At 32.7% G+C, this 17,245-nt stretch overlaps 1 protein-coding gene across 1 annotated transcript in view; it reads left to right on the top strand.

Annotated features, from left to right (window-relative positions):
- Positions 1 to 15,417: 15,417 nt before the first annotated feature.
- The window catches only part of LOC143065293 (cytochrome P450 20A1-like), a 32,131-nt gene continuing 30,303 nt past the window's right edge, over positions 15,418 to 17,245 (top strand). Inside the window, exon 1 of the mRNA XM_076238787.1 lies at positions 15,418 to 15,563. Coding sequence (XP_076094902.1) covers positions 15,492 to 15,563 — 72 coding nt within the window. The 5' untranslated portion in view covers positions 15,418 to 15,491. The remainder of the gene's footprint in view (positions 15,564 to 17,245) is intronic.

The following is a 17,245-nucleotide window of genomic DNA, read 5'->3' as shown; positions in this document are numbered from 1 at the left end:
GACTTCGTTGTAAACAAAGGTAACAACTTTTATTTTTAACCCCTAGCAGGCAAAATCGTACAGGTCTTTGGAATTAGTGTTATATGCCATTTTAAAGGCAATTACCATATCTATCTCAGGTAAAATGGCCTACGTGGAGAACCTCTTAGTTTGGCCAGCCGGCAATATTTTATTTCGACTTTGTTGTAAACAGAGGTACCATCTCCCCCTTTTGATTCATTATTGTCAAACTCGTACGGGTCTAGGGCATAAGTGCTATAAGAAATTTGTATGGCAATGCCCTCCTCTATCTCTGGTAAAATTGCCTACGTGGAGAATCTTTTAGTTTGGCCAGCCGGCAATTATTAAAGTGTATTTCGACTTCGTTGCAAACAGAGGTACCACCTTACCCTTTTAATTCATTGTTGTCAAACTCGTACGGGTCTTGGGCCTAAGTGATCTGTGCCTTTTTTAAGGCAATGCCTACTTCTACCTCTGGCATCATACCCCACGTGGAGAATCTCTTGGCCAGCCGGCAATTGTTTATTTCGTTTTTTTATATACCAAGGTACTTCCCTAACCCTTTGCTGACTTACTCGCTGGCTTATCCCTTATTGTAAGTAAGTAAGTTCAATAAATATAAGACTATATGCCAGGTCTTTCTGACAACCAATTACAAACAAATTGGGGTTTATCTAATGAGGCTTTTCCCAGGATGCAATTGCTCGTAGACTGTATACAGTTGACCAAATAATCCACAAATTCCGCAAAAGGATCTTTTAATTATAGGCCATGTCCATTTAGACATTAAGCAACAAAAGCCCAGCATGACCGATGCATTTGTCTTTAACATCTCCGATATTGATTCCGCGTGGCCTTCCAATTGACATGAGTGTCCATTGGTGTTCATTGTTAAACCTTTGGAGCTATATCAGTTTGTGTGGAAATTAAGAGCACTATGACCTTCCCTTGGTGATAACAACATGACCAACAACCATATCGTGTGTTACCAAAAGCCGTCAGCGATAGTCACACCGACAATTTGCTACCTTCGTGGACAAAAGCCTGGCTTTTCGCTGGATCCTAATTAACATCTAGTGTTGTCACTACCATTTGCTGTAGAGATTTAGTTGCACAACATAACAGAAACATTCTTTGTAAATCCTCTATGTTGATATTTTGACATTTGGATGGTTCATATACCAATTGTAGCCGAAAAATGATAATGAAACATTTCTGTTTAATATCGATCTATTGTTGGAATTGTAAATTTTCATATTCAATTTTTGTTTGTTTAAAGATGACCATTTTAAATAAAGATTTTAATTTTTTAAAAAGCAAGTGTTAGACTTGTGCTTTTATTGCCACTCAGTTCATATAACCTGTCATTTTAGTCGAGCCTGTAACTTTTGTTGCAGAAAGCTCGACATATGAATAGTGATCCGGCGGCGGCGGCGGCGGCGGCGTAAGTTAACTTCTGAAAAGCTTAATATTTTAGAAGGTGGAAGAATTGGATGCTTCATACTGTGTATATAGATGCCTCATGTTACGAAGTTTCTGTCAGTCACATGTCCAATGTCCTTGACCTCATTTTCATGGTTCAGTGATCACTTGAAAAAAAAGTTCAGAATTTTTGTAATGTTGAATTCTCTCTTATTATAAGTAATAGGATAACTATATTTGGTATGTGCGTACCTTGCAAGGTACTCATGCCCGTCAGACAGTTTTCACTTGACCTCGACTTCATTTCGTGGATCAGTGAACAAAGGTTAGAATAAGTTTTGGTGGTCAAGTCCACATCTCAGATACTATAAGCAACAGGGCTAGTATATTCGGTGTATGGAAGGACTGTAAGGTGTACATGTCCAACTGGCAGGTGTCATCTGACCTTGACCTCATTTTCACGGTTCAGTGGTTATAGTTAAATTTTTCTGTCTTGGTCTGTTTTTCTCATACTTTATGCAATGAGTCTACAATATTTGTTGTATGGAATGATTGTAAGGTGTACATGTCTAGCGGGAAGATATCATCTGACCTTGACCTCATTTTCATGGTTCAGTGGTCAAAGTTCAGTTTTTGAGTTTTGGTCTTTTTATCTAATATTATATGCCAAAGGTCACTATATTTGGTGCATGAAAATATCTTATGATCTATATATAAGTCTCCCAGGTTTTATTTGACCATGACCTCAATTTCACGGTTCATTGCACAGTGTTAAGTTTTTGTGTTTTGGTCTGTTTTTCTTAAACTATAAGTAATAGGTCAAGTATATTTGTTGTATCGAAGAATTGTTAGCTGTTCATGTCTGCCTGGTATGGTTCGTCTGACCTTTACCTCATTTTCATAATTCATTTGGTCTTTGTTTAGCTATCTTGGTTAATGTTAAGTTTATGTGGCAGTTGTAATAAATCTTTATACTTAGGGCTATCAACATAATATTAATGATGAGTAAAGTAGGCGAGACATTTCAGTGTGTGCACTCTTGTTTAAATGTGCTTATTTATCCGAGTCCTGGACTGCATTCCAGTGGCTTTTATTCGTTTACTTTTGTGTAAATTTTATACAGATCAGTATTTTTTCAAATGTTTTACCAATATTTTAGCTGCATGTAACATCTTGAACACTCAGAACAGCAAAACAAAATTTAGATTTCAGAAATAAATAGCCTTTAGTCATCGACGAATAGCCGATGATTTCAAGAGTTGTTTCCGTTAAAGGATGATTCCTTTTTTTGTGCAATACTTGCTCTTTCGGAGGCTCGAGGGTAATTTCAGCAAAAATTTTATCATTTTTGTTTTCATTTCAAATTTTATTTATTACACTATTAGTTATAACTTTATGAATTGGCTCAAAAATCAACCCAAAAAATCGAATGATTTTGGCCTCAGATTTATTTTTCAAATGTTTATATCACTGTAAAAGCTCCAAATTGTCTCCCTTTAGTGCAATAATGACATTTTGTTTTGGCATTAGAATTAAAATGTCTTTTTCAACTCATCGGTGACCTATAGATATTTTTCAAATATGCTTTACGTAAACTAAACAGTTGTAAAATTAAATCGATTTTTGTAATTTAGTTCTTTTTTTATTTCGATATATATATCTCTCTATTTCTCCTATTAGTTCAACTTAAAAAAAAGTACCTTAACAAAAATGGTTGCTTCTTTCGAGGGCAAATTGTGAGCTTAAGTGAACGATAACCCCATGTTTTTATTTGATTTTCTATTTAGTATATGATAAAAGTTCATCTATAGAAAAACAAGCAAAATCCTATATTTAAAAAATAATGGATTAATACCCTCCAGTCCCCTTAACGACAAAAAAAATAAATAGAACATTACGTTTAAGTATCACCTACAGTATTTTACCAACTCCATTGGTGATACATTATATGTATTTCTGCTGTTGTTTTATATAAGTTATTGTCCTGAATAAACATCTTTATGCGTTTTTGCGTTTTTGCGTTTCAGTTTTTATTGTGAAATTTCTTCAATCAGCCAAGACAAACTTTAAATTTCGCCTTAACGATGTTTTCGCGAGAAATCCATGTATTATTATCGAATTACTACATTTAATCATTGTCTATAGTGCCCTAAAATGAGATTTTCCGAGACGCTGGGTTTGAAATGGGATACCCTATTTAATTTAAACAATATTTCAATCTTTTCAAAAAGATGCAGATGGGAATTTTCGTTCCTTATGAAAGTGCTCGCAAGGAGTTAAATTATAAACTCCTTATAAGATTATCAAAAAGCAACTATTAAGGACCCCCTTGGAATAAAGATCTTCCAAGACAACGTGTTCGAGAGTTTGAGTTTAATACATGACTTTTTAAAACTTAATGGACGGAGCAGGATTATCTTACTCTTCCAGTTAACCATACATCATCACAGTTGCATTTGTTCTTGTTGCTCAGATTTTAAATTTCAATGATTTCGTCCGAGACCACAATTGTCGTCCCTTGATTTTCGTTATTAGTCCCTAATGATAACAGTGGGTTACTTGCCAATAATTTTTATACCCCTTCCAAAGTTATTTCTCCTTGTTTAATGCCTCACATTGTAAGTAGGGGGAGGGGGGGGGTGAAATTACACTGTAAAAAAAATTTGGTCCAGAATTTTACAGGAAAGTAGTGATTTGGTCCAGCTGAAAAAGGTTAAAAATTAGCACTTCGGAAGCTGTCAAAAGATTTCAAGACACCCTAAACACAAAATTGTCCATATTTTGAGTTAGACGCGATGAACTTTTCTATAATTTTGATATAATTTGTCCCAAAATTAGTACAACACACTGTAAAAGTTTCATTGAGAAAGCGCAGGTGGGATTTTTTAAATTTTCATTTATGTTCTAAAAGAAATGCACTACGAATTAATTGTGTTCTCGGACCATTTGTTTTGTGGACTGTTGTGTATCTTGTTGTTTTTCATTCAGCTGCGGCTTTGTTGGTTTGTTTCAACCCTTTTTAGTGTGATTATCCTTTGGTACACTTTGCCTCTCTCTTATATATCTTTTACACTAGAAATATTTTAGATCTTGTTATATAGACTAATTCTTATTCATTCTGGTCGTAAGTTAGTCTGTCATCCTCAAACGTGTGAGCAATGGTGTACGTACACCAATTTGTAGAATACATGGGATATTCAAAGACTTAAACGAACGTTAAGTCTCAGAGGCATGACTTTTTATTAGTTGTTAGTGGCTTTGAAATAGCTGTCAGATAACTGCGAGTACTCTCAGATCTGTTCATTGTGACTTTTTGTGTCGGGATGTATAAGTACCCGGCCACGTCCACTTGTATTTGTGTCTATCTGATGAGTTAAGCCTTTTTCAACTGATTTTTATAGTTCGTTCTTATGTTGTACTGTTATACCACTGTCCCAGGTTAGGGGGAGGGTTGGGATCCCGCTAATATGTTTAACTCCGGCACATTATTTAAATCTGTGCCTGTCCCAAGTCTGGAGCCTGTAATTCAGTGGTTGTCGTTTGTTTATGTGTTACATATTTGTTTTTCGTTCATTTTTTTACTTAAATAAGGCCGTTAGTTTTCTCGTTTGAATTGTTTTACATTGTCTTATCGGGGCCTTTATAGCTGACTATGCGGTATGGGCTTTGCTCATTGTTGAAGGTCGTACGGTAACCTATAGTTGTTAATGTTTGTGTCATTTTGGTCTTTTGTGGATAGTTGTCTCATTGGCAATCATACCACATCTTCTTTTTTATATGCTCGAAATTTTAGAATAGTTTAGAAATTTATCAAATCAAATAATCCTTGAGTGATGGTTTCGTTATTGAAATTCTAAATTGATGTTTAACCGCGCTAAATATATATATGATAATCATACGAATAAGTCAGGAACGGAGTTTCAATCTGTAATTCAATAGTTGTTGTTTGTTTCTGTATTTGTTTGTCGTATAGTGTTTTGTAAATCAATGGTTTTCTCTTTTGAATAGTTTTATCATTATGTTAAATGGTGTCGGCGTTTGCTACATGTGGAAGTGCACACATTTACGACATGTTATTGCTTAAACGCACAGTTTCTTCTTTCCGCTAATAATATATAGTCACCATTTGCACTTATATGCGAATGGCCGATTGACAGTCGCTCCAAAATATTTTGCAACATTTCAGTTAAAAAAAAACTTTTTTAAGTCTGGTAATATTTTCGTCATATTTCCAACAACTTTATTTTTCTTAAACATTACAAATATTACAAATATAACAAACAAACAAATAAAATTGAGAAAGGAAATGGTGAATATGTCAAAGCGACAACCACCCGACCATAGAGCAAACAACAGCCGAAGGCAACCAATGGGTCTTCAATGTAGCGAGAATTCCCGCACCCGTAGGTGTCCTTCAGCTGGCCCCTAAAATATGCATAATAGTACAGTGATAATGGACGTCATACTAAACTCCGAATTATACACAAGAAACTAAAATTTAAAATCATACAAGACTAACAAAGGCCAGAGGCTCCTGACTTGGGACAGGCGCAAAATTGCGGCGGGGTTAAACATGTTTATGAGATCTCAACCCTCCCCCTATACCTCCAGCCAATGCAGAAAAGTAAAACAATAACAATACGCACATTAAAATTCAGTTCAAGAGAAGTCCGAGTCATTTTTGGAACACTATCACAAAGTTTACGTAATACATGTGTAGCTATTTATTTAGATAAACTGTATTAATCCATATATTTCGGAATTATTTAGCAACTATATCCAAATGACGAGGAAGTTCGAGGTTATTCAAGTAATAAGATTAAGGAAACTTTGGTTAACACAACAGCATTTTCAACAAAGTAGTTTATTTTTGTTTGACAAACTCGAAAAGAGGGGGAAAAGTAATAAAATGGTTACTTAAGCATTTACTTAATTTCTATCACGAAATAAATGCGTTTAATATTTTAGATACAGATACAATATAGTGCATTCGTAATTGTAAAACACTTTTTAATAGAAAATTTAAAAGAGATACATCAACAGTGTTTATTTTAGAATTGCTCAAGTCTGTAGGGCTTATTCCCGATTGTCCCACTTTTTTTTAAATTAAGAGCTCATATTGTCCCACATGAAAAGTTATGACTGGTCCACATTATTTTATGAGGCGAAATGTTCTTATCCCTTGTTAGATTGTCTCTATGGTTTTGTTTCAGATATATAAGCCAAAATCTACATTTTATGCGATGCTCTTCTTTTAGACATTGCGGCCATCTTAATTATTGGGCGGGGTCATCGGATACTTTTTTGAAACTAAATACCCTAAGGATGATTTTGGCCATGTTTGCTTTAATTTTGCCAGTAGTTTCAGAAGAGAAGATTTTTGTAAAAATTAATGACGACGACGAATAATGAGAAAATGAGAAAAGCTCACTTAGTCCTATGGTCCAGGTGAGCTAAAAAGCAAAACGGACAAAAAGCAACGGACAAAAAGCAAAAGTGTCGGACAAAAAGCAAAATTATCGGACAAAAAGCAAAACGGACAAAAAGCAACGGACAAAAAGCAAAAGTATCGGACAAAAAGCAAAATTATCGGACAAAAAGCAAAACGGACAAAAAGCAACGGACAAAAAGCAAAGTATCGGACAAAAAGCAAAATAATCGGACAAAAAGCAAAAGCGGACAAAAAGCAAATCGCGGACAAAAAGCACCGTATCACGCGTCTGCCGTATTAAATTATAAGCCTGGTTCCTTTGATAACTATAAGCATGTCTAAATGTACAATTATGTTGTTCATTTGTGTATTTCTTTGTCTTGAATGTTCTTGTATTTGATTGTACTGTAGTCCTGTCATGTAAAATTGTTTTAGTTCTATATTGAACACTGCTTTAAAAGCGCGAGGTTTCATTAACCACAAAAGCACGTTAAGCCCACGATTTTTGTTCTTAAAATGTCTTGTACAAGTGAGGAAAATTGCAGTTGTTATCTTATAGTTCGTTTCTATGTGTGTTGTATTGTCTTTTGTTTTGTTTTTTTTTGTTCCACTTCATTGTTTCTGTTGTTTCGTTGTTTTCCTCTAATAGATGATGTGTTCCTTTCGGTTTTAGTTTGTAACCCGGATTTGTTTTGTCTAAATCGAGTGATGACTTTTGAACAGTGTCCAAAACAAGAAATTTATATCTAAGATTCCCATTTAAATTGAAAAAGGACTGTTTGGGGAGATGGTCAAGTCGATCTTTCAATTGAGCATGGGGAATAGAATTTTAAAGCGTAGAAGAATCAAAGGTCTGTAAGTTGCTGCCAAACTGATGAGATTATTAACTTAGAACTAGCAGTAGATCTTTAGTTTTTTTGTTGTTGTTGTTTTTTTAAGAATCCACATCTGATTGAGACAACAGATTGAATATATCTCATCACAATATGTTTGAAGGTCATTTTGTACTGTAGAAAGAATAGTAGTCAAAATTTTAGAAAGATCTGTATCGTGCAGCCATGTATCGTTCTTTAAATGAAAGTATTGTACTAAAGGGTCGACTGTTACCTTTATCTTTTGCATCATTGTGGTTTGACTTATGTTTAAACATTTTCCAGTTCCATTCTATTGAACATATTCCTCTTTTAATATTATTTATATCCTTACATCTGACTTGTATTTGTATGTATGCTATGCAAACTTACAAATCGTAAACCATTAATGTTTTATGGTTAACACATTTTAGTTTAAAGCACCTCAATTGGTAAATAAAACATATAGGTGAGTCTTTGAATAAGTAGTTGTTTAAACACTTATTGCTTAGTATCTAATTATTTCATTTCATTACTGATGCAAAAGGAATCAGACACATACTTACATTATCTGCTTTTTCAAAGATAACAATATTATGTTGAGCAAATAATTAACCTTCACAGATAAGAACTCAATAAATAATTGTGGAGTAAAAATAATGAAGAGACAGCTAACGTGATTGAATGCAGTGAATTACTTGACAAAGATTATCACAGAGATAAAACAAAAATATACGTTTATGTATCTTAAAAGTATCTACTTACCCTTCCAGAGCACCTGAGATCAACCCCTAGTTTTTGTTGGGTTTCTTGTTGTTTAGTGTTTAGTTTTCTATGTTGTGTCATGTGTACTATTGTTTGTCTGTTAGTCTTTTTTCATTTTTTGCCATGGCGTTGTCAGTTTATTTTCGATCTATGAGTTTGACTGTCCCTCTGGTATCTTTCGCCTCTCTTTTAAAGCAGTATGTATATTACTCGTGTGATCAAAACAAAATATAGTACCATTAAAGCTTGTTAAAAAATTGGTAGATCTAATTTCCAATTTAATAATTTGACTAATAGAATCATAACATGAAGTTCTAAACTTCTTCACAGAAGAACTAATGATCAGTATGCTGAAGTTTTTCATTGACAACATATTAGTTGAATTTTGAGAGTTTTTCCAGCAGACATTTGAAACAAGTGTGGGTTTCTCCTTTTTGACTTTCTCATTTTTAGCCAGGCGTTGTCAGTTTATTTTCGATTTATGAGTTTGACTGTCCCTTTGTTATCTTTCGTCCCTCTTTTACAGCCTTTTCTTGTTGTCCTATGAATCGGATTTGCTTCATACACTTGGGAAAAAACAAAACCAAGAAAATCAAAGAAACTAGTTCATTATATTTCTCAAACAGGTGTGTAAATGAAAAGTAAAATAACAAAATTACCGAACTCCGAGGAAAATTTAAAACGGATAGTCACTAATCAAATGGCAAAATCTGAAACTCAAACTCATCAAACGGATGAATAACAACTGCCATATAACTGATTTGGTACAATTTCTGCTGATCATTGAAGTGAAAAGAAATAGAATGTTGTAAGTCAAAAGAGCCTAATAAATGAGTTTTGGTACACATTTTCTTGTAACCTTGTATTTTTTCATATGCATTTTGTAAATAAGGATCCTGTTGATTGGTTTACTCCCAGTTGAAGCCCATATAGATTGGTTCATCAATATTTATTGTTTTATAAACAGCTGAAACTTTTCGATATCGAGTCTTTCCTTAAATCCCGTACTGTCTTAGTTTTTAAATAATCTTACAGTTATGGGTTGCTTCTACATATACTTTCTTTTAAATTTCTTTGCGTCCTTGTATTTTAGAAAACACACAGTCTGTCGTTTTATTTTATTATCATCTTGTAGTGAAATTGTGACGGAAAACAATTTATGCGCAATTAGGAAATCATAAATGATGCATGTCACATTTCACCTAAGGTATATTATTTTTTATTCAAACTTGAGGCATAATTATGTGTCATTTTGGTCTCTAGAGGAGAGTTGTCTCATTGGCAATCATACCAGATCTTCTTTATATATATCATTCTACTCATGTTACATATGTCGACATGATCAAATAGATAGAAATGATTGAAAAACAATTAAACTCGATACACGCATCTGAAACACCGTTATCACTGAAATGTCCTGCTGATCCTTATTACATTATAAAGAATTCTTTTAATGTTACCGAGATTTATCAAAACAATGTTCAAACATACAAATTTACTTATTTTGAAACAAAGTGGACAATGAACGAAAGAGGATTTTGTTACATATGAATTACTTTAAATGTGCATGTCAGTTTGAAATTTTTAATATCCGGCCACCTTTGCATAATAAAACTGTATTCTAGATTGAAATAACAAATAGTCGTCTTATAAGAACAAGAAAAATAGAAAACAAATTAATCGGTTTGCAGAAACAATCGATACCTTGTTGCTACAACAAATCAATTGAAATAGTTGCAATATTTAAAGAAATATATTACATACTATTTGGTTTAGCTAAATAAGAGTTTTTACTGTTGACTTGTAACAATAGCTTAGATCTGTTAATTTGCAAGTATTTGAAGCTTCTTTTACGGATAGATATATATATAAAAAATCTGCCCGTTATAACAGCAACAAATGCTATCCTACATATTGAAGTATTTTATACCATCTTCCTTCATGAAGATTGATATGTCATGGCTTTTAAATGTAGCTACCAAACAAGTATTATTTAATTTATATACCATTCAGACATCGTCCCCTCTTGATAACTTCATTCAAGTTATCAATATGTATGATTGCCTTTGTTGCTTTTACCACGAGATAATGTATTATATTTCTATTCATAAAACGGTCGCCACTTAAAGGTAACGAGTTTAGGTATAGTCATCAGTGATACCGAGATTGAAATTAAGTATTTGCGTCAGACGTGTGTTTCGTTTATAAACGACTCATCGGTGACGCTCGAATCTACAAAAGTTAAAAAGGCCAAATAAAATGAGAAGTTAAAGAGCATTAAGGACCGAAAATTACTATAAGTTTTAGTAAATACAGCTAAGCTAGTAACCTATTCCTGAGGTATAAAAACCCTAAGAATTTCAAATAAAGGCAACAGTAATATACCGCTGTTCAAAACTCCATGGACAAAAAACAAAATCGGGGTAACAAACTAAAACTGAGGGAAACGCATTAAATATAAGAGGAGAACAACGACACAACATTAAAATGTAACACACACAGAAACGGACTAAGCATTAGACAAAATCCTGTGAGAATAACAAATATAACATCAAAACCAAATACATGAAAAAAAATCACATTTATAATTATGACCATATCAATGATAATTCATGTGACTGTCAAACACAGAAGTGCTGACTACTAGGCTGGTGATTGCATCGGGAAATTAAAACTTAACCAGCAGTGGCATCGACTTATGATTGTAGATAAACTCATCATAGATACCAGGGCTTCCAACTTTTTCCCCGAAAACAAATACAGATAATAAATAAAAGTTCTGCAAATCTTTCTTTATAAAGATTCAAATTTCATGTCTTTTAAATTCAACAAATGAGAGCCCGTTTGTTTTGGATACCTACTACAAACATGTACTGATGTGAAGGGGTACATAGAAACATTGTATATCCGATACGTAATCTTGTGATAAAAGAATAAATTAATCAATACAGTCACCAAGTAAATAAATACCCTTGATTGATTCGGTTGAAAAGAACTTTTCAATCATCAACATTCGTCTATTTCGTGACGTCTATTGTAATAATATGTTAATAAAAGAATATTATCAAAATAATGTATATTATATAATATGTAAACACTTAAGAATTGTAAAGAAAAAACCCCATCAAGACATAAATATTCAAGTTGTTAAAAAATATTGAGAAGCGATAATATATTTTTCTATTAAGCATTCAACAATTCCCATCATGTACTTAAAATGTACGTCACTTTTCATCGTGGTGATGAAGTAAATTCTTATTTTATAATATCGCTCGCCGTTTGTCCCAGCGCAACGACCAAAAATTATATCGCATAGCAAGATATAAAGGGTCCCCGACATAACAATGGCATTATTTATGTTCAAAACAACATATGAAAAACAAACATGATATGCAGTAATAAATAAAGGCACCAGTAGAATACCGATGTTAATTAGTCATAAATCGATTGAGCGAAAACAATTCCGGGGAAAAAACCAAAACACAGCATTGAATGAGGTAAACAACGGAACAATAGAAACACTGAAATGCAACGAAAACAAACATGCCCCAACATATAAAAACTATTTGATAGCAACTGCCATACTCCTTACTTGGTATAGAACATTTAAAGAAAAATGGAGGGTTGGACCTGGTTTTATGGCTAGTAAAACCTCCCGCTTATATTGCAATGTTGAAAATACCGTTGAAATGACAACATTGCATGACAGGAAAAATAAACGCAGGAATACGCAGGCAGATAAATACATGTTCATAAATTAATTATATAACAGTACATTACAACATGTAATAAAATTCACATTTAATTTGAAATTAAATATTAATTTAAGAAATATATCTATCAGCAAATTTCTATAACATTTTATTTCAATATACTTTAAAACGCCGGCTCTGGGATTTGAATTACTATTTACAATCGAGTGACATTTTTATTGTTTTATTTTTCAGTCGCACATTGAAATTTTTCATTAAATCTAGGTAAAAATTCTAAAATAAAAGATACTAAATTTTTCAAATATCAAACAAAAATATCCCTTGTAATACAAAAAAATATGTTATCTCATGAAAACCTACAATAATGTTTATATACGTATTACTATTTACATATAACTCTGAACTATCAATGGTTACTAGAACACACCCGCGAAATCGCGGGCATCCAAAGCGTAGTTTAAAGTATGTAAAGTGTTGTTGGAAGAATTTTGTAAAATATTTAATGACTGGAGAATTTCAGCAAAAGTATCATAAGTCATTATAGGTTATTGGGGACAGGAAAATGCTTTTTTTTTTTATCCCTCCTCCTTTATTTCCAATATCCCCATTTTTTGGTTTTCTATCAATTTCAATATGAACATACATTTAGTATGTTTTGAACATTCAAGTAAGAAGCCTGTAATTCAGTGGTTGTTGTTTGTTTATGTGTTACATATTTGTTTTTCGTTCATTTTTTTGTACATAAATAAGGCCGCTAGTTTTCTGGTTTGAATTGTTTTACATTGTCAGTTCGGGGCCTTTTAAAGCTGAGTATGCGGTATGGGCTTTGCTCGTTGTTGAAGGTCGTACGGTAACCTGTAATTGTTAATATCTGTGTCATATTGGTCTCTTGTGGAGAGTTATCTCAACATGGCAATCATACCACATCTTCTTTTTTCGTAATCAATGATTTTTTGTAAAAGATTTAATGACTGGAGAATTTCAGAAAAGGTATCAAAAGTTCACATGAATATTTTTAGCGCTTATCTGTATATTATGAACATTCATTACTATATAAATATAGTGTATTTACTTTCAATTCTAAGTTTACTAATCGATCCATAGTGGTCATTGGTATAGTATACAGACTCTCTCTATATAATAAACTCTGTGACTGCCGTGGATAGTAAACTTGAAAATGATAGCAGACATAATTCTGAAAATACACTTTATTCTTTGTATATGTACGTTCAAAGTATACAGAAAAACGCAAACCGGAAGTCTAATCTTACTTAAAATTTCGTCCAATGACGGGACAATATCCGGATGCCTTTTTTCTCGTTTTTCTCCAAAAATAACTCAATCTGAATAATCATATGAATGGATGACAAATGGTACTATGCACTGTACCTATAGGACACAGAGGCGTGTTGATCAATTAATTGTGGAAAGAAGAGAAGCGACACCCAAAATGAGGTCTTCTCGTTTAATAGTATAGATACCATTGAAATTGTTGACGCTTTATAAGGTTATAAAATACCGTCAGCAAATACTAACAAAGTAATGTGAACTGGTTGTCGGAAAGCAATCCCTTAAAAACGATCTGCTTGTCTGCAATCACTTTGAATTGTTCACAAAAGACAGTTCAGGTATTCTAGCTAGCTGTGTTACATGAGATTAGATCGCTGAAATGACAAATTGATGGTAAAGGGTTTCTCGTTGAATGTGATGACCATTTTCAACTCAACCACTCATTACTCCATGACGCTCGTGTTCGGTTTACCAATGGTAACGTCACGCGATGTTGTTTTTTTTTTTTTTTGTTTTTTTTTGCCGTTTATGACTCGTTTATGTTGCTCAACTTTTGTAGAAATGTCAGAATTTAGCACTAGTTACACAGGTATTTGCATTCGGATTTTTTACTACTCATTTCAAAGAATGAACAATTTCAAGATGACTGCGCGATAACCTGTTTTTGAAGCTTGTATCATTTTTTCACCGTAAAACTAACTTATTCAAAGTATATGTTGTGTACAAGATGTAAGTTTGTACAAATTATAATTTGTATGTAGTGTTTTTGTACAAGTTATAAGTTTTATGACACATACCATCTTGCAACTGGTGATAGAAGTTTATTTTCTAAAATCAATGAAAATGTATCAGTTTAATGTCTTAAATTCAAATTTATATACTTCAACCTAACATTTAGTACTATTTTCTTTGTCCTCAAACTGGAAATGAGGATACTTGAAATGGTTTAAATTCTAATTTTATTTTTCACCTTATACCAAAATCACATCGATTAAAAAGTCTTTTTGTGTTTTATAATGTTTTGTACCAATGCTCAGTATTAGACTGTATCATGAAGTTGGGGAAATATCGGCACAGAAATATGTGATACAAAAGACTGTGTTTGCATCCTCCGTTTGTGCTAAGCAGCTAATAAAACACTGATAATTTGTACAAAAGTTCTGTACAAATGATAATTTGTACAACATTACAATTTGTACACAACATATATAACAAGTAATTGTCAATGCACAAGATTGTTAACTATGACAATTGGCGTATCCTCTGGCATAGACAAGATTCCGTCATTACAAATATATATGTATAAGTCTTGTCTTATATATCGTGTGGAAATAACATTTCCTAAAGCCTTTTTGCGCTTCAATACTTTAAATGTTATCAATCTGACTTCGGAGATGAAAATTTACAAAGTCAAAGTAAATCCCCTATAAAAAAAAACTGTTAATAGTTTGAGGCGGCTGTTCTACATTTTTATTGAAAACAATTTCGAACTGCTTGCTGTTATTTATTTGACTTTGAATTTTCAAATCTTCAGTAAAGAATTACAGAACCATTGCTAAAATTGAAATAAACATTTTATAATGTAATCGCACTATCTAGGGCAGAAATAGATAGTTAAACACGTAGCATAGAGTTCTCTATAAACCAATTAATTTTTATTTGAATTGAATTCAAGTGACGAATCAAGACAGTTTACTGTTTCATAATTTGTTTTAATCTTGGAGCCTGCAAAATAGCCACTAGTCTGCCAATTACTGATAAAAAAACCCGCTTTCTTTTTCAAAGATATAAAATTCAATAAAAAAAAATCTACCTTATACCGTTTTAGGCTCAGACGAGATAAGTTGAAGATACCGTAAAGCGTTGTTTTGGGGTATTTTCTTTTATATGTGACCTTTTATCATTAAAGTAACACGAGAGACGAGTTTTACAGAAATGGGTACGACTTGATTGGTTCCGAGACGGAAAAGGTACGAAGTTTACATCGATTCATCAATCATCTACGTCGGCAATATTGCAATGTTGGATTTTGCTATTTTTGCCGTGACATTTGTTGGAGGACTTATAGCAGTTGTAATTTATCTCTATCCAGTAAGTTTTAAATATATTTGATAGCTTAAGCGTTAAAATTAGGGTCAAGTTAGATCTCCAGATGCGCACACTGAAATGACTACAGATCCTACTTTCAATTTGACAGGATGGGACCATTTCATATCTCAGACTCAGTGTATTTTTTGTGCAGTAATGTCCCAAAAGATTGTGCAATTTTCAGTGCAAAAAAATATTGAGAAAAGGTAAAAGTGGCAATATATATTATAGCACAAAAGTGCTGATAAAGCACTTTGCAAAGGCCTTGATGACTGCATACTGTAGAGAAATTATTTTGTCAGAGGTCTAAAAAGGCTATTTTATTTATTTTTTCTGTGACAGCTTGCTACAACATCTAAAATCATTAAGAAAAAATTAACCTTTCCGTTGTGAAAAATGAAAGAATCAACCTTGCCACCCCAAAAAAAAATTGCAAATTTTATATCCCCCCCTTCTTTCCCTATTCCTTCATTTCCTTATTTCCTTCTATCACAGGAAAATTCTGCAAGTGAAATTTGTTTTTTACATTAATATTTAACATGCAAATTTAGTCAATTTGGAAAATTTTATGACCTAATTAACTTATTTATATAATCAGTCCTCATCACTCTTGACTATTATACCAGTCTCACCTTGACAGCTTTCACTCTCACTTTATGACCACTCTTGCTCCGTGGTCAAAACCTTGTAAATCACCATAAATATTTGTTTATTAGCAATTTGCAAATGATCATATGTATTATCCTAGAAGCATGCTGACATAATATTTTCCAGCTTGTAACATATTTTTAATATAATATTTTCAATGTACTCTAATACAATATGTAGAATTAAATTTTCTAATGGTCTGAAGGTCTTAGCCCATCATTTGAATTCATCTGTGGTGTTAAACAAGGAGATGTATTGAGTCCTCTTCTCTTTAATTTTTTTATAAACGACGTCATACTTAAAGACTTAGAAAATTTCAATGCAGATCCAGTTGTAGTTGGTGATGTTTCATTAAATGCACTTTTGTATGCTGATGATATTGTATTATATCTGATAGCAAAGAGGATTTGCAAATTTGTCTCAATAAATTAAGTAATTATTGTTCTTCTTGGAAATTGCAAGTCAATACAGAGAAATCAAAAGTAATGGTTTTTAATTCAAACGGAAGGCCTTTTCTGAACGAATTTTATTATAATGGCAAATCCTTAGAGACAGTTAATACTTATTGTTACTTGGGTATTAATATCTGATATAATGGCAATTTTAATGTCGCTATCACTATACGCTTATGGAAAAAGCTAGGAAAGCATATTTTAAAATAAAGAAAACAATAGGATTAGATAACCCTTGTAAACTTCTGGAAAACTTTTTGATTCCTTAGTAGCCCCTATTCTCCTTTATTGTAGCGAAATCTGGGGGATTATTTCGACATTTAAAGACGGTGATGCCTATGAAAAGTTGCATATAAAATTTATCTTTGGAGTACACTGTAAGGCCTTGAATGATGCATGTTGTTCCGAATTTGCAAGACTGCCATTGAAAAATAGGATAATGTTATCTAGCATTAAATTCTGGGACCATTTAATCACTTCATAAGGAAGTTTAGTTCACCAAAATATATAATGCTACAAAAAAAAGCAACCCATGGGTTAAAAACACGGACTGTAAAAGGTTAAATATTATCATGATTATTTTTC

The sequence above is a fragment of the Mytilus galloprovincialis genome, chromosome 2 (assembly GCF_965363235.1).
Source record: "Mytilus galloprovincialis chromosome 2, xbMytGall1.hap1.1, whole genome shotgun sequence".
Classification (NCBI taxonomy): domain Eukaryota; kingdom Metazoa; phylum Mollusca; class Bivalvia; order Mytilida; family Mytilidae; genus Mytilus; species Mytilus galloprovincialis.
Note: the sequence above shows the minus strand (reverse complement) of the source record. Positions and strands in the feature narration are given on the sequence as shown.